General features: G+C 31.7%; 1 protein-coding gene across 11 annotated transcripts in view; it reads right to left on the bottom strand.

Annotated features, from left to right (window-relative positions):
• Positions 1–964: 964 nt before the first annotated feature.
• The window catches only part of EPHA5 (EPH receptor A5), a 347,875-nt gene continuing 329,048 nt past the window's right edge, over positions 965–19,791 (bottom strand). For all 11 annotated transcript variants that reach the window (XM_073891747.1, XM_073891746.1, XM_025887325.2 and 8 more), the window contains 3 exons: positions 17,024–17,217; positions 13,263–13,418; positions 965–5,592 (listed from right to left, as the gene is read on the bottom strand). In XM_073891747.1, the coding sequence (XP_073747848.1) occupies positions 5,487–5,592; positions 13,263–13,418; positions 17,024–17,217 (456 nt within the window). In that variant the 3' untranslated portion in view covers positions 965–5,486. The remainder of the gene's footprint in view (positions 5,593–13,262; positions 13,419–17,023; positions 17,218–19,791) is intronic.

Consider the following 19,791-nt stretch of genomic DNA (forward strand, 5'->3'; position numbering starts at 1 on the left):
GAATAGTCTATTTGGTAACAAAGTACTCAGAGTCTTTACATGAGGCTATTTACTAAAATAGTAAATTATATATATATATATATATATATATATACATATATATATATATATAGCTTCTAATACTGCTTCTATGTATAGGCAAAGGAGTTAAGGATTATTTCCATAGGTGTGGTGATGTCACTTTTCACGAATGTAAATGCAAAAATTTACAAATATGATTAATTTCCTTGAATACAGCAGATTGTTTGGTATGCTTTTTACAAAAGGAGACCAATATGATATAATATATACAGAAAAAGAGGGAGCATTTGTACTTACTGACACCCTTTCTTTTAAGAATGTAACTCTTCCACCCTATGCCATAAGCAGATGCAGGGCAATGAGAAGATGATCAACTAATGCTAGACAGCAGAGTCTCTTTTTGCAGATGGTACACACAATTTTGTGTGTTTTTTTTTTCTAAGTAATGTTGTATTACACTGTCACAAATCAACTTCTAATTAGGTTTCACACAATTATGCTCATGTCCTACAGTCTTATGTCAAACTCTGGTTGCAAAAATACTTGAATACAAAGATTCATGAACATGTCTTTGAAGAAAATGAATGCTGATTGCATTTTAAATATTTAGCATAGGAAATTCAAACATTTTTATTAGAACTAACTGAAATCATTATACAAAAGCTGTAAGTTTAGGGGCGCCTGGGTGGCTCAGTTGTGTCTGCCTTTGGCTCAGGTCATGATCCCAGAGTTTTGGGATCGAGCCCTGCATCAGGCTCCCTGCTTAGCGGGAAGCCTGCTTCTCCCTCTCCCACTCTCCCTGCTTGCGTTCCCTCTATCACTGTGTGTCTCTCTCTGTCAAATATATAAATAAAATCTTTAAAAAAAAAAGGCTGTAAGTTTAGAATCTTTTGGGGGAGGGTCAAGCATGACAATTGGATTTAACTGTATTCAAAGGGTTTTTTATTTTCTGAAAAAATATAAAATTTCATATCTTACACTACAAAAACATATACACAGACCAAATGCACAGAGAGCTTCAAATGGGGGAAAAATACAGAAACACTAATCCTTTCTTGAATTAATGCTTAGGCACGGATTTGAGATACCCTGATGCCTAGCCTAGAATAAGATACTCTATACAGCTGCTTCTAAGAGAATTTAATAAACATATTAACAAATGACTGAGTCTAAGTTTTATTCTCAGACTATTATAAATGAAATTTACAAACTGTAAAATTATTAAATGTAAAACTATTGCAATCTGAAGATTCACAAATATGTTGACCACTAAAATCTCTACTGTTAATATAGTCCATACTGAATAAACATAATTTATTTTGCCACCTTCAATTTTTTTCATTTACATTTAGAAGAAACAAATGACATTTGATTCTGATTATAATAAATAGATTCTCTCTCTCTCTTTTTTTTAAGAATTGTGTCTTCTCCTAAGCAATAATTTTGTGGTCATTCTGAATAAGAACATTCAATCATTTATGTGTAAAAAGATGTTTTTATAAACCAACATGAAAAGAAAGTTCTTATCTATTTCTCCTTTGATACATTACTATATAATTAACAACATAATAGAGAAAAATATTCAATGTAACCAGCTGTGCTACAGAGTTGAAAAAATGATGACTTATTCTAGTTATTAATTTCAAATAAAACTAGCATTTTGACTGTTTATTCATCATCATCATCATCATATTGTACCTACTTTTTATTTATTTTGAGTTTAGACATCTGGCAGGACATAAGCAAACACAGTTTACTATCATATTTAGCTTTTTGTCTTCTTATTTTTAGAAAGAAAAAAAGTGGGAAAAAGACCTTATCCTACTATGCAACATCATACATCTAGTAAATTTCTAATATCTGACACAAATTTGCCATCCAACACACCATTACAAACAAAAATGTCTTCCACATGTAAATTTTTCTACTTGTGCTTCTGCAAGCCCACTTTAAATGGGAGAAATAATGGTGTTAAAAAAATCTTTGACTTTCACATAGAGATTAAATAGCAGACATGCAAACACATAAGTGTTCAACAGATATTAATTTTTCATTTAAACTTAAGATGTGAAATTATCTCTTCACCATTGCACACTGGCTAAAACTCTTTACAAACTAAGAGAAGGATGTTCTGTATTGTTTTTGCAACTCTGAAACTAATAATGCTGGCCACATTTAAGTTTAGATAAAGTATTGGAATATAATTTTTACAGAAATCCTACAACTTTAGAACACTGATTTGATGATTAAAAGAGAATAGATAAAAGACCATGCACATTTTTTTACATGGGAAAAGCAAAATCTTTACATTTTTACATACAATTTAGATATTTCAATGGCCAAGAAGAACATGTGAGCAAATGGGAAGATTAGGAAACAAATTATGATTTTTTTTAACAAATTATGATTGATAAAAGTAGTAATTGAGTGATTTCCACAGGTATCAGTAAGTTGAAAAAAACTCCCTGCTTGTGCCTATTTTTCCAAGTTCAACATGGAGAATGACTCATGCTTTAAAGGTATTGCTACTTGATAGTTACAATAACATTATGTATTATTTGACAAATCTATTTTATGTGCTAAAATTATTGGGTTTATGTTTTATTTTTAGTTGTCTGGTGGGTGACAAAATGAACCAAAAGGATAAGAAATCACACAATCAAGATTTGTCAAACCTCACCCTGGGTTACTGCCTCCCCGCATTTCACAAGAGCTGCCTCCTCTCCTGGTTCCACTTCTCACATTTATAGATGAGATTGGCACTTCCCAATTGGTGATATATCCAGTGGTGAATAAATATTTTAGAAAGGAATTCTTTCCTCTTTTTTTTTTTTGTATGTGGGGGGAGAGCAGATCTTATTTGAAAATCTCTTTATTTATTTTAAAACCATATTGCCATGCCTTAGAAATTCTCAACCAAAGTGAGATGTAGATGAAATCGATGTGTCTAACTTTCATCTCAATTTACTTTCCCAAAGGAATGCCAGAATTGCAAAGGAATCGATTCATATTAATTTACACTGTTCTTTTGTGAAAAGAGGAAATCTACATTGTAACTTTAAATTCTAATCATTTAGATATACTCTGTGCTGACCTCTAAATCATTTTTGAACATAAAACTTTTAGAAGACATTCAGAAAATATCTTTGTTATGTGTAAGTAATTGTGGCTAGTCCTAACATTTATGGTAGTTTGTATTTTAAATCGTCTATTCCTACTTTGAAGGTTCTCAATTGTTACTTTATGAATTAAATTCAGTTGTTTTTATGAAATTCAATAAAGTGCAACATGTCTCCAATTATTTTGTACAGAAAGAATTAATTCAGTTCATTTTGTTTCTTGAAATGAACAAAGGCATCTTTCATAATGGTGATGCCCACTTGTGATTTTATCAAGACAATGCTAAATCCACCTTTTTCTACTTTCTCTGCAAATTTCACTTATCTATTAAAGTATACTTGAAGTGTATTTTGTTAGGACCCATGGTATAGTATAAATCTAATAAGTAATTATAGCCATAATTGGGCCAAACTAAATATGCCATCTGAGAATTGTTTAGAACCTTTGGTTTTTCTGTTTTTTTGTTTTTTGTTTTTTTTTTTTTTGCCATGTTCTTTAGCAAAGAGAACTTACTGCTTAAGTAAAAGGTTGGCAAAGTAGAAAGAAGTTATTCCTTCAAGGTTTATTCTTGTATGTGCTAATATTCAACTAAAACAAGTGCTTGGAAAAGACAATACCATTAATATCATGCAGGTATATTTTCTATGGATTTCATTAATCCAGACTACTCCAATATACTATTGCCCTTGATAACATACATAGGCTATATTTTGTTCAAATGCAATACTCCTTGAATAATCACATGTCATCCCATGGTTTCTATAAAATGTAATACTATAAAAATTTTTTATTTCACCAAGGAGCTCAGTTTTGTTCAAATTCTAATAAACCATATAATTTATAACACAAATGTCTGTCTTCACCAAGTGTGATACATAAAATATACATAGAACATATCTTATATTCCTTAATAAGGCCAACTAAATAATACTTTGGACTGGTTTATCAAAATAAGTTCAATTTGATGAAACTGAATACAAGAAGAAATTACCAAATGAATAAACAGCCATCAACAAATAAAACTTAAGTTTTGAAACAAAGACAATTCTGAAGGAAATATGTATATGTATATATTTATATATATATATTTCATCATACCATTGCTGCCTTAGTATCAAAAATCTAGAGCTGAACCACAAGGGAAATGGTTATGGAGGATTAACACTTAGGGGTAATGCTTAGTGCTATGTGCCTGGATTTAACAACATTAACAGTTAAATCCTTCTATATCCTGCTGAAAATGTGCCCTTCGGTGTCAACTTTGCTTGACAAGATATTTTCTGGGACTCAGAAAGGTGAAATTTCTTACAGCGGTGCAAGATTAATGGCTAGAAGAACTGCATTGTCACTGATACCACAAAGTGTTTCCAAAAAGCCAAAGGGGATTTAATCTTATAGACATTTCCTGTTAGTGAATAAAGAGATTTAGTAGCTTTTGGACATACGAGAGGAAGAAAGACACAAGCTTGTGTTAAATTTTCGTTTTACTGCTTCCCTACTTCTCCTATTTATATTACACTGTGGAACACTTGTTCCTGTATGTTGCTAAAATAAAAACACTATTAAAAATGCAAGCAGAATGATAACGCACACATGTGCAAGCATCACACACAAAACTCCAACTTAAATTGATTCCTGGGTATATAGCAAATTATACAGTATATACACATTTATTACCTAATAGTTTCTAGAAGAGCAACTAAAAGTAAATTTTATAACACAGAAAAATAAATAATGCACCCTGTATTGTACTTGTCCTTGATCAAGCAACATATTTATACACTAGAGTCTATAACTTAACGCTGTGTAACAGCATTTTAAAATTACAAAAGAAGGTATCTATTAAGAAATTACCTAATCATATTGCTCTTCAATACACTTATGTAGACAAATAAGACTTGAAGTAAACTTCAGTAAATTGCAGCTTTTGTTAGCCCACAAATGGCTATAAACTTTTCCTTTCAAGTAGATCCTTGGAAGTTTTGAAAGGGGCTGCTTTAATTCAGTCTGTAAAGGTGCTATATATATAGTTATAATTTTCATTTATAAAATTTTGTAGAAGTAGTGGAAAGGATTTTCTTGTTGCAACATAAGATAATGTTTAACCTCATGTTTTTATTCCATGCAGGTTATATTTGCTTCACGAAAAATGAAGACACTGAGGAAGATAAGGAGATTTTAGCAAAACACTGATTACAAATTCTGTGGCTGAAACAAACGCTCTCCTAAGGTTTAGAAATCACTGAGTGTTCCCTCCCCCCCCCTTTTTTTTTGTTAAAATAAATCTCAGGGCTTGTTTACAAAGTGCAGAATCATTCACTTGATGAAGTGACATTGGAATGAAGTTACAATGGCACCATCCCATTTACCAGCTGCACCTTCATTTCTTGAAGGCTGTTCATGATCTTCTTCTGGTGACCGACAAGAGTCACTCCAAGCCGTCTCAAATCCCTGCATGAAGAAAGCACACATTGGATGTATGTATTGATTCAATTGGTAGCACACCTCAATATTTCACGCTGGCAAAGACACAAACATTTTGCAGAAACTAATTAGATTACAGTCCCAATTTAGATATATGGGGTCCAATTTTCAAAGGCAGTCTCCCAAATTGTACCTTGAAAATCTGTTTGCAGTCAAACATTTAACTTATAATAATAAGGGGTGCTATAATATATATTTGCCCCCTTTTTTAGGCTTCATTATTTTGGTGGCACAGAGTGGTGGAAAAACAAATTTGCACAGGCTTACCAATAACATATTTAAATTAAAGGTACAATTTCATTGAACAATTTTGAAAATATGGACCTACAATAGGAACAACAATTTTTTTTCTTTTTTTGCTAAAAGAAGCATAAAATATACTTTTAAAATTTTACAGTTAAGCAGCTAAAGACCAAAATCTTCAAAGGACTCAGTCAGTACAATCATTTTATACACCAGATATCTTTACGGGATAATTTTCACTACATTGCTCTTATAACACTTTCAAATATTTTATTTTTTACTTGGAACCCAAAGTACCAGAGCTTTCTTCCTTTACCAAATAATATCTAGGCTCTTCTGGCATTTAGAGCATTCTGAAGATTACACATTCTCAGAAAATCTTTTCAACCAAGATATATTTCTACTGTTTCTTTTAAACAAGCTTATTAGTCAAAAGAAAATTATAAATGTTTAGATTTCTAAACTAACAGCATATTATGGAGCTCAAAGTCAAAAATCCATGGTTCTTAATTGTTATTTCATAGGATATTCAGAAATTCTATACTCCTAGAGTATATATTTGGCAAATACAATTATTCAGGTATGTTTGGCAAGTGATAACATTAATTATAGGAAAAAATAACAAATCAAGATTTTTAAGTGACAAAACTGTTTGCCGTGTTAGATTTCTTTAGATAATTACCTTATTGAATACATTATACTCAAAGGATATTTTTGCATTCAGAGTATCTTAGAATTCTTTAGAATTGGATACAATGACATTAGAATCATTATATGTCAAATCCGATAGCTTTGGAAACATGTAAATCTCAAGAGAGTATCAGGGAATAGAAATTTTAAAAATGTGTACTTAGGTTCTACATATATTAGTATTGGAAATAATTGCTTATTTAAATAATATCTTAGGTTTCTTTTTCCTTTTATGTTTTCTTGATTTTTTAGGGGAGGTTTAGTAAATGGCAATAGCTAAAAAAAGAAGCAATTTATACTTAGGGTAGAAACAGTTCTTTCTTTCTTAGAATGTGAATATTAAACATTAGAGGGTATTAAAACTACAAGACACCAGAGTACAAAATAATCTATATCTATCTATATCTATATCTATCTATCTATCAATTGATCTATAAGGTAGTCATGGAAGATAATCATCAGCAAAAGTGAAAAGAAAACAGTAAAAATTCACTTTGAAACAAAATGACTATTGTTAGTTATGCAATAGACTATAAAATAGCTAGTTACTGACTAGCAATGGGATAAAAGAAACTTGAGCTTAATTTTTTTTTTCTCTTTTCTACTACATTAGAGTTTGTTAGCTTTGTCCCTGTTAACATTATGGGCTGGATAAATCTTTGCTGTAGGGGCTACTCTATGCATTATAGAATATGTAACAACATCCCTGGCCTCTATCCACCAAATACCAGAAGAATGGCACCACAGTTGACCCTTTGTTGTGACAAGACAAAGTGTTTGCCATATGTCCCCTGAATAGCAAAATCTCCCCCAGTTGACAAACATTGCACTAATATAAAAATAATAGGTGAAAATTAAGATTTCTTCTTCCTATATGCTAGGAAAATACATAAGTCTATGACATAGATTTTTGTTAATCATTCATGGATGAGGAAATGAAGGCTTAGAGAATTTAAATCACTTGGCTAGATAACACAGCTAGTGGGTAGCAGGGTTAATACTAAACCAGGAACCTGTTAACACTAAACCAGGAACCTGATGCCAAAGTCCATACTCTTTTAATTTCTCATTACTCTGAGATATGATTTTGAGCAAAGTACTTCAAATTACATACAATTATTTATTCATTTGTAAAATGAGAATTCTGTAGTGATAACATCGTATATCAAAAATTCTAAAAGAAGGAAGATATTTAATGGTGGAAACTGAACACATACTTCTTTGACACTATGGTAACCCAATCTATACTTCATAGCAATTTCAGTTATGAGCTAATTAATATTCTCATGTTTCTACAATTTATGAATCATGAAGAACTGCATAGATGTGGGTATTCATGTGTGTTCACTAGCATACTTTGGACCTAAGTCAGGTGATAGGGACTAAAATTTCTTAACCTGAAAATAATCATTCTCTGCTAGAGAATTTAAATAATTAGTAATTAAAATGAAGTTTTAAAACATATGTTTTATCATATGCTTTATAAACCCAGAATCCAGGTTCGAAAGTCCTAATGTTATATATATGTACTTAAATTGCACAAATCTAAAATTTTTAATGACATCTATGTCATGTTAAAGAACAGATGTTTTGAGGAGTTGTATTTGATTAGTAAATGCAGTTAGAGAGCTTGGGTTTACAGGCAAATAAAATCTTTCTTTCTTCCACATTCCATATATCTAGATTTTAAGTTAAATTTGTTTAAATTTTCCCAAATATAAGATTTTATTTCAAGGTCAACTTATGATCTGATTATCCCCTAAGATGCACATGGAAGGTCAGACTATGAAAATTCTCTCTCCCTCCATCCCACCTCCTCCCCATCCCTCTTTCCATGGAAGAAACGTAGTTATGAAAACACAGCATCGCATTTTGTATATTGCCATAAATTATGCGTGTTTTTAATGGAATGCTGATGTTTTTAAAATCTGACTTGTCGGGGCGCCTGGGTGGCTCAGTCGTTAAACGTCTGCCTTCGGCTCGGGTCATGATCCCAGAGTCCTGGGATCGAGCCCTGCATCGGGCTCCCTGCTCAGCGGGAAGCCTGCTTCTCTCTCTCCCACTCCCCCTGCTTATGTTCCTGCTCTCGCGCTCTCTCTCTCTGTCAAATAAATAAATAAAATCTTTAAAAAAAATAAAAAAATAAAATCTTACTTATTTCAAAAGCTGTCAAATTAATGTGCAGAGATTGAGAAAATAGCATAATTATAATGCATGCAATGTACATATATCTTTATGCAATGTGATTTTCAGTGAAAACGTTGGGGAGAAATAAGATCATTTCTGCAAGTTAAAATTGTTCTCAGCAGCCAAGAAGTTTCCTAAAAAATCCTGTTTAATATTTTTCTAATTATATTACAAATAACAATTAGAATAGTATCAGCAAAACATTTCTAGAAAAGGTTAAATAATTTTATTCCAATATTGATAAATGAATTAAAGTATTTTAAGTAGTTTGTCTTCTACTTTCATGATTTTTAAGAATTGCTCTTTAAAGTATATTAAATTGTCAAGTTAGCAGTAACAAAGAGAGAAATTTGATAAAAATTAAAGTATTTTATATTTAATGATGAAGTTACTGCTTTACTTACAAAAATTTTTTCAGAATGATGCAAAATATGCTGTTTACTCTTTTCATTTTTCTATATAGGAAATTTTATAGCTAGGTAAAATTTTAAATGTATCCCCTTTATAAATATTATACTTAATGTATCATGACCATGTGTAATCTTAAGTAATACCCAAAGCCAATTCTAATGATGATGAACTATATTTCAACAGAGGCTTATGAATTTAAACATGATAAGAATAGTATTGTTACATAAAAATAACTTGGCTTTTGTCAACAAAGCATGATTAGTTTTAGAAAAGCTGCGAATATAATGAATTGCCATTGATGTAATTACATTTCAGCATATTTTCAAATGTTACTCCATAATGTTAAACAATGGAAAACAGTGATATTATGATACTAAAATGGCAGAATGAAAAATAAGGAATAACAAGAGGTGTCTAGTTGATGTTGGAGCAATTCTTGATTATTCAGGATTTAGCTCATCCATTTGTGGATGAGTCATTCCCTCACTTCTTCTCCCTTCTGCTTTACACACTTTTTAGCCATATCACTGGTATTTACTCTACCAACACTGGCTGGATAGGAGAAGGGAGAAGAGAGATTAATAAGTATTCATTAAATTTCAATGTTTATTCCTTTTGTCATAATTTGATCATGCATTTGTAAGTTTGAAATTTTGGGGTTCCTTTAGAAGAATCCTGACAATCATTTATAGATCTACTGCACAAGATAAATATATCTACATTTGGCAAAGATTAACCATGACTGGTCATGGTTTTCAGTGAGTGAGACATTGTGAGACTATGAACTAGACTAGAAACGTTAGCTTAATTATGTAGAATGCAGATGAGAGTAAGTACTCCTGTGTGTATTTTAGGTATATAGTAAATTATGCATAATGTCTCTATTGATACGTTAAGAAATCTACTTGAATTAGTGTGCATACATTTTAGCCCTAGATTTGTAAAATTTCCATTTTAGTAGTTTAAGACCCCGTTTTAATAAATAATACTAACATAAATCTCTTCAGCTTACACACAATTGGCAAAATATTTAAATTCATTGGATTTCACTCGTCTTCTGAATAATCAAAAGTTGACAGTACTTATCTAACAATAAGTTTAAAAAGCAGCTGTAATACTGTCCTTAATACAGATCTTTGGATTCAATTTGCAACTCACTGCAAGCTTACAATTCCCCCTGTCAACCACAATTCACTGCATTTACACACCAGAGTACAGATTACTGCCACAATTGTTCTGTGTATTGTACACAGAATAGCAAGGTTTAGGCACAGAGAATGGCAGACAGAAACACTTAAGTTTGAGAAACATATTGCTGAACACATTTTAACTCTTAGATTAAGTTTTTCATTTCCTTTCCACATTAAGCCATATATATATGTGCTGGCAAAAAAAAAAAAAAAAAAGGAGAGAGAAAGAAAGAACAAAAGAAAAGGAAGAAAGAAAGGAGGAAAGAAAGAGAACATCACAAACAAAATTAAACCTATATGAAGGAAAATTTTTATCAAAGTATGCAGTTCTGAAAAATCGTAATATATTTTATTCCTTTTTCTAAGCCCACTATGAGAACAAATTTGAAGGCATAAATTCTAACATAATATTCTAGTTTAAATAAATGGTAATTTGATCTCTTGCCTTTTAGTAATTGAGCCTATCTTTTTCCCCCACTTAAGCATTTATCACAGGTATATTTCCAGTTCTCAGTTTCTATTATGCCTTGGCAATAACACTGATAATAATACTTTATTATTTTATTATAGCACTATGTGGCCTCCATAAAATTAGTATTTAGATATTGGGTAAAGACCATGTGTAAAAAATCATTATCTAAATGTTTGAGAGCTTGTCTTTGTCTTTGCTCATATCCCAGCGCCTTTGCCATGTGTCTAATAATTTTTTTGGGTAAAGGCAAGGAAAATGCACAGATAACCTTTCCTTATATTCCTGACCAAACAAGTAACTGATTATTCACTGTCCTCTGAGTTATTTAAATGATATTTTGATAAAATAGTTTCTTATAAAATCGGAAAGATGTGGTAAAAAGCACAATAAACAAGAAGACATGTATTTAAAGGTGCTGGAAATCAACTTCACTGGATTTGAGGTTTGCTGGCTCAGTTCCTAGTAAGGAATGGGTAATTATCTGCCCAGAAATCTGAAGCAACTGACGCATGGAGACCAACATCTCTGAACAGGAAGATGTTAAGGAGTCTCCTAATTTCACTTTACTCTTCTGGTTAAGGTAAATAAATCAAAGGACAAGGTATCTGAAAGGAGGCAATATGGCCAGAGGCAACACGATACCAAAGTAATAGAGACAAAGAGAAAAAGCTGAACCAAGTAGAGAAAAACTGATCAGACAAAAACTAGAGAATAGAAATGGGGTGGAGAACCATAATTAGAAGATAGTAGAAGGCTATTAAGTCCTGAAAGAAAATATACAAAACAAAGAGTTTGGGAAGAGAGGAGTCGACAAGTAAGTCAAGAAAAAATAATTAAAAGCAATAAAAATGAAACGCTAAAATATAACATTAAAATATTCAACATTTGGGGCCCCAAAGAGATAAAGTAAAAGAGAGGTAGTAATGCAAAAACCATTATTTGTGATTAAAATTATTCTGTGAAGGAAGAAGCAAAAAGATAGTGGATGTAAATATATATATATGTGTGCTATTTTAATAAAAAAAGAGACATCACTTAATGCAAATAATTTTATTATATATTTACAAGTAATCTGACATTGGGTAGAAGAAATACCTACAGTACCATTTTAATATAAAATGACAAATGACTTTAATAAATTAAAATGACCATTGTTACTGAAAAATTAAATAGCAGTCATGTAAAAATAGTTTTAAATCATCAGCAAAATTTTCTGTTTACTATTTTAAATATAGCACAGATGAGTTCTTTGAGCATCCAAAGAAATAATGGGCAAAGCATATGTGTCATCAAATAGATACAATTTGGAGGTGATGGTGAGGATGAGATTCAGCAAATTGAGAGAGCATGCTGAGTAGTGAGTTTAGGTCCAATAGTTACAGATATGAGGAAGAGAAAGGCTGAGAATGTGACATTATCTGGTGACAAATGATGGTACCCTGTTACCATTTGTGTGGAGGGGCAGTGAATTCAATGAAGCAAAGAATGTCAGCCTAGAAATGGTGAAAGACAACTGTTCAATGTTCATATTATGAGAAGTAATGGAATAAGGACTGTGGTTTAGTGCTTTAGAATGTTCTACCATGTTCTAATCCTTACAACAATATTTTAACCTTTGAATTTATAGGTGATTTAAAGTAAGTTATTATTATATTCACAGGTTAAAACATCATTCATGTTCATGTAGGCTAGATGGAACCACCGTAACAACAGTTAATTTTCACAAATAACAAATATTAGGCCAAAATAATTACACATACAGAGTATATAATAAAATACAAACAACTTACAACCTTAAAGAATTTAATATTTAACTCTAGTGGTTTTTATTTAATAAGATTTGATAAATGTTATCTTAAACGTGCAAACAGAAAAGGGCACAATTGGTTTCACTGAGATTGTACCAAATAACAAATCAGAGGCAGAATCTAATATATCCTTGTATTGCAAGAATAAAAGGTGCACCAGTTAGAGGTTAAATGAGATTCCTGCCTGGGAAGTTTGTTTAAGCTGTTGCCACCTGGGTATTCATTACAGCCAAAATTTAAGAATGTGTTTTGTCGTTACGTAGGACTAGCCACACCAATTGTGCTTACAGTTTGTTTTGTAATTACATTCATATAATATAAGTACCAGTATCAAAACTTTGTCAAGAAAACATCTTTTCCACAAAACAAAATGCCAGTATTTTAGCAAGGAGCTGTTATTCCAATTATTCCAATATTCAAATGCTATTTGTCTTGAAGCAAAGAAGCAACGATACTGGCCACAGAAGAATTACCATGCAGTTGTTAACAGTACAGGCTAAAAAAGAAGAGGCTTCTTTGAAAGCTGTCACACATGGACAAAGGTTAACTGATTGCCTTTGACCTCATCCAGATTGGATTCCGAACAATTTTTCTCGCCCCAGCAATTATGTAAAAATTATCAGAAAAATTACTCACTCCAAGGTCACCTGAGCCACAGCGTCCATTGAACTGTATCCATTTTCCATGAAAATCTCTGTATACCGGCCCATTTTGATTGCTTCTAGCCATTCACCTACTGATCTGTAGGCCCCAGATCCCAGTGGGCCATGTTCTGCCAACAAATTAGATACCCTAAAACACAGAGAATAGCAATATTAAGAGTCACACTTTAACTCTTTTATAACAAATTGTAATGTTAGCACACAATCAATGGATTTTCGGGTTTATATTTATAGGGGAAATATATACTAATACTAACATGGAAGAAAGTTATTCAAAATATAGAACACAAAATTCAGATTTTTTTTCTACCCATAGTCAATGAAAACTTATAATGGCTTAATAAGTAAGTGTTCTGTGATATGAAACATTAGCTAAAAATTCCATGTGGTGATTTAGATGAATTTACTTCCTATTATTGTTTTTTGTTTGTAAAAATAATATAGAAAATGCTACCAAAATTAGATATGAAGACCAGTTTGTGCAAAGCCAGTTGCTCCTAGACTTTGCTAGAGAAACTCAAGCGCATTTAAGCTGATTTCCCAGGAAGTTCACAAGTTATTTATCCTTTATTTTATGCTCTTACATAAGCGTACTTGTTAATTTACCCCAGGAGTAATAGAACTTGGAAAACAAAATGTCACCCCAAATACATGAGAAAACAGAACAGGATCAATCAACCCATGAGATGCCCTTAACTGTACTAAACTCATAGGTTTGGCCAATAATAATAATGATATGATGATGAGAACTATTTCTGGAAATGTATCCTAAGGAAATAATGAGGAAAATGACAAAGGGTACTTGTAAAATTTTTTGTAAGTGGGAATAAACATTAAATCAATTTAAATGTCCATCAGTGGGGGTATGCCTAAGTAAATTTCAACCATAAGATATAGGACAAATACCTTTCTACTCATGGTCTCTGCACTTTCTCACACTCCATTTACACTTCAACCTACTCCAGTGTATTTTCTTCCAAACCAATTGCATAAAAATAACTCTCATTGAGGTGAGCAATGATTTCTATTTTGCCAAAATCGGTAAACATTTCCAATCTTTAAAATGACTGACTTCTCAGAAATTTTCAACATCCACCACTACCACTTCCCTTTTGGAATCCTACCTTGTCTCAACCTTTTTTGAATAATTCTCTCTCTTCCTTGGCTACCATGATATTGAATATATCTTGACTTCTCTTCAATCTCCTTTTGCCTGCTACTCCTTCTCCTGACTTTAAAATTCGGAGGGACCTAGGACGTGGCCCTATATCTACTCTGCTCAGGATAGAATTCCACTATAGGCAATTTTACCCACTTTTATGCTTCAGGTAGCATCTATTTTTCTCCAATTTTTACCTCCAGCCTAGGTTTCTCATATATTCATACAGCTACTTCACATCTCCATATTTCTCATAGGAATATCACCTCAACACGTCTGAAACCACACTTCTCATCTTTTCCACATCCAATTCCTCCTGAAGTCCTCCCTACTTTAGGATATGATCCAACAGTTCACTCCTTCCTTTTCCTCAATCCCCTCACAATCTATCATTGTGTGTACTATCCATTTTACCTCCAATATATTGCACATCTGACCATTCTTCTCTATCTCATTTGTTGCCACTTTAGTGCAAGACATCATCATGTCTTACCTACACAATTAGTCTAGCCTCTGAGTTATCCTCCTAAATTCTATTCTTACTCTCTATTGCAAAATCAAAGTTGTTTTTTAATGTTTTTATTTTGTTCAATATCTCTCTCCTCCAGTAGTGTGTTGCTTAAAGCTATACAATCAGCACCTAGCCCATAGCATGACACAATGTGGACACATGACTATCTGGATGAATAAATGGGTTTCTTGTAATTTGTAGCCTTTAAGCAGTGGGAGTCAAAGATTTGAGGAAGATAGAAATATAGGAAGAAATATTTGGAGAGTAGGATCTTGAAGTTGAAATTATGGAAGAGTTGCCAATTTTAGTAATAGCAAATTCTAGAACATGACTATGAGAAGCAGAGTTCAAGGTTGGACAGTGACCAAAATCATTGAAGAAAAATATTTCAATGTATTGAGAGATATTCAAACATCATCTGCATGGTTACTGAAATCACCAAGTTTTGTGACATGGGTGGGAATAAAGGAAAAGACAATGATCAGGGACTAACACCTTTTGGAATTAAGATTTGTAGATGCCTGAAAAAAGATGGCTAGTGAGTGGTACAGTCTTAAGCCAAATCTGTTTAAATGAAACCTAGCTAGCTCATTCTATATATTGCACACAAAAAAATATGAAATTATTTGGAGATTCTTAAACTGCTCTGAATCTATAATGATAGCAATATAAACTAATGCAATTTAGAACATCAAATGTCTTTTTATGATTTCCTTTCTTTATGTCCATTTGTGAAAACTTAACATAATTCAAACAAGTAGATGAAAGAAATGCTTAATATTTTACATGACAATAAATAATTTAAAAGTAGATATTTCAGGAACAACATAAGGACTAATCGCTAAGAAGATAAATTCTCCAGTTGCTACTACAGAAAGTTAATGATGCTTGAACAGCAGTCGAAGTTTCATTCCTCATTTGTATTTAAAAATGACTTTTTGCCTAGTAAACAAATGTTATGTCAGAATCATAGGACTTATGTAACTTTATCAACAAATTATTTCTCATTTAGTTCACACTAATAGGCAGCCAATTTGGTTACACTTCTTGTAAAAATAAAAAACTGCCTCAAATATAGTGAAAATAACAATCTGGCAATATTTTTAAAGTACAGAATCAAACTGTTTTTTTTTTTTGAGAGGATAATTCTATAATTAATCAGGTTAAAGAGAAAAGCATGTTTTACAAATATGCAGAATTATTTAAATGTATTCATGTACATTCAGAAAATTTTTTAAAATGCTCATTTGTTCATACAAATTTTTTCCACAAATTACTCATTTATCAGCTTTAAGTCTTGTTCCAACTTCACAGTAGGGGGATGATTAGCCCAATATCTGTGTACAACCAAATAAGAGCAAAGAATCTCTAAAGGAGTTGTCACTGTTCATAAAATATGACAGACGCTAAAATCTGTTATAAAGAAATCAAAGAGTAATTATTGTTAGATATATCTGGTTTACAATATAATAGTGCTTATTTGGCTTTTCTGTATGATCTTACAGTCTTATTTTTTCCCATGCACACCTATGTGAGATCCAAAACACATCAAAATACATACATTTGAGTTTTTTAAAAATATTTTTTGAAGATTTATTTCTTTATTTGAGAGAGAGGGAGAGCACAAGTGGGAGAGGCAGAAGGAGAGGGAGAGGGAGAGAAAATCCCAAGCAGACTCCCTGATCAACAGGGAGCCTGACATAGGGCTTTATCTCACAACCCTGAGATCACTCACTACCTGAGCCCGTCTGATGCTTAGCCAACTGTGCCACCCCAGTGCCCGTCATTTACCTTTTTTATGTTACCTAAACTTGGCTATAGTAAACATTTTACTGAAACTGGCATTTACAGTCAGATTAGGCATTGACGCTTTTAATTATTTAAATTATTTAATAATAATATTTTATTGCAAGAGAGTAACATTATACAAAAACTGTATTTAAATAAATTAGTGTCATATAGATCCATAGATTAGAGTGTATAAAAATGATTTTATTGGTTTAATGTTGATGGTATCAATGTGAATTAACTACATTAGGAAAATCTCTCAAGTCTGGCTTCATACCTGCTCGATGCATTAACCAGCGTCTTCAAGCTACTTGGGTTACGTATCAGCTTATCCAACATGTTGACGATCTCATCAAATTTGGGCCTGCTATTTCGGTCCTTCTGCCAGCAATCCAGCATTAACTGATAGAGAGCAGCAGGACAGTCCATGGGGCTTGGCAGACGGTAGCCTTCCTCTACTGCTTTAATCACCTGTGTAAAACAAAACAGAGCCATACTCAACACCACAGATTTAGTACAGAGTAGCCTGAGAAATTTCCTACTATCCAACGTTCATCCTTTCTTAGTCTTACTCTTGCAGTAATAACCAGCATCACTATCTTTAAAATCTCTGATTACTTCCATTTGTTGCAAAACAACATAAAAAAGTAAATATGTTATCACAATGTAAAATGATAGGTTTTCTTCACATACCATGAAGAAAATAAATGGTAATCATTTTTACATAAAATCTTGATGAAGGGTGATTTGTAAAATTAATTGACATAAGAATAATGTTCATCTTTTATTTATCCTTGCATTCTGGAATCAAATAAGGATTACATTTTTTAGTGATTTCTCTGAAAAGTTAATGTCTTTTTAATGAAAAATTATGGGCAGACACACATCTTTTAAAGTAATAGAACTGCAATTTTACTTCAAAAGAGACTTTTGGATGGTAAATGATGGATAAGTCAAAGGCTAAATTAGCATAACTGTCTCGTGTATCATTTAATAATGTCAAAGTCTGGCTGTTTATTATCATCTACTGATTTCTGTCAGGAATTTGGAATGACTGCCTAAGTAGCACAGGCATTATAGACATCATTGATTTTAAATAAAACCACACATATGAGTATTGGTCTAATTGTGAAATTGTTCTATCAAAAACATTCATAATGTTGCTGCTGTCATCAAAATGTCTAACTACAGAAGAAATTCATTTATGCTTCTGAACATTATGCTACAGGTTTCATTCTAGAAAATTTAAATATTTAAGTGATACTAAAACCAATAATAATAAACATATTTCTCAAAATCCTATTGTGTATATTTCCTTAACTAGTAAAGCTAATTACATTTTTTCACAAAGACTTTAGATTTGATTTGACAAATGGAAAAATATAGTTATTAGAATAGGAAATTTACAAAAACAATTTTGAAAGATTGGAAAGAAACCAGTCTCTCAATGATGAAGGAAATGTCATCTGAAGAAAAGCAGTGGTACATGGAAAGAAGATGAAATGGCAGATTTAGGGGACATTTATGATATAGGGGTAGAGGGGAGAGGAGGGAATGTATCTGAGATAAAGCAAGTTCAGACTTCTCATACTGGATAGCTGTTGCTCTTTACTTTAGGCTAACACATTTATAGGGGTAAAGAATGTTGACAAGTATAATTTGGGGCTTGTTTTGTTTGGGGTGAGTGGGGAACACCCAGATGGCAATTTGCAGGAATCTGGCTAGGGTGCCGGGCATATTTGAGATGATAATGTAAATGTGAGAATCATCAGCACTTGGACAAAATTTGAAGTCAGATGTGGTATATATCTCCCTGGGAAGGGCATAAAATAAAACTTCCTGAGAAGTACAAATAGTTAAGTTCAGGCAGAGAAATAAAAAGTACTCCAGGACTCCAAAAATAAATGGTCAGATAAATAACTGGACAACAATGAGCAAAATTCCTGAGAGTCATCTACCATCCTAGTTAACTCAAACAATATAAAAAAATTAAAAGGTAAACCATGTTAGAAACTATTACAAAAACTATAATGTATGACTGTCCGACCTAATATGTTAAAAAGTTCATAAATATTGAAAAATACAATGATAAAACAACAGATTCATGAGAAATAGATACTAACCAAAACTTCCCAAAAGAAAAAAAAAGGCTAAATAAATTTTGAGAAAACATTTATTCTCATTGGTAATCAAATAAAAGAACAAAAATAAAAAAATAAAAGTACTATTTGAACTTACATATTGATGGACATATAATAATGATTATAATGATTTATCATAAATCATTATAATCATTATAAATGGTATTTATTAATTTACTTATTATAAGACTTCTCATCGCTGATGTCAGTGGCCATTATCTTTAATAACATATATGTACCAAAATAAAATGTCCTCATATAGTTTAAGTCATGAAATATTTCACTATGCAGTGAGAACAGAGATTTTTACCTACTTTAAACTTGATTTATTTCATAATGAATTTTTTCCCGAAGCTACTACCATTCAGCTCTATTTTTTATTTAGCACCTATGTTTTTTTTAAATATTGTCTTTCCTCCACTGAGCAGCTAGCCTTCATATGCAACTATGAAATGAATAAATTAAACCAAGTCATTAATTTTACAGGAATTTCATAAGTTATTTGATTTGAGACATTATTTCCAGAATATATTAATCAGTTTTATTTTCAGATAAATTTATATACAGAAATATAATACCATGTCTCTAAGTTAACTTAAGTACATGGTCCAGGAAATTAGGTAATTGAATTTAATTCTAAATTCATCTTTAGAATTTATCTTCCAAGTATATTTAAACTATAACTTTAGATTTTATATTTAGACACATTGAATTTTTTTTTTCATTTTTAACTACCGTTTCCTTCATAGTTTGGGAGAGAAATGAATGGCATTCATACTCTGGTAGTTTGTGAAATGCTTGAAATCTATCAAAGTGCAATTTAGGCTATTCATTTTATCATACAGTTTATAATGTATAACCAAATGAATCATAATCTCAATTGACTTTCTTATTACTACTATGT

The sequence above is a fragment of the Callorhinus ursinus genome, unplaced genomic scaffold, assembly GCF_003265705.2.
Source record: "Callorhinus ursinus isolate GAN/ISIS: 27379988/994484 unplaced genomic scaffold, GSC_fseal_2.0 scaffold4, whole genome shotgun sequence".
Taxonomy (NCBI): Eukaryota; Metazoa; Chordata; class Mammalia; order Carnivora; family Otariidae; genus Callorhinus; species Callorhinus ursinus.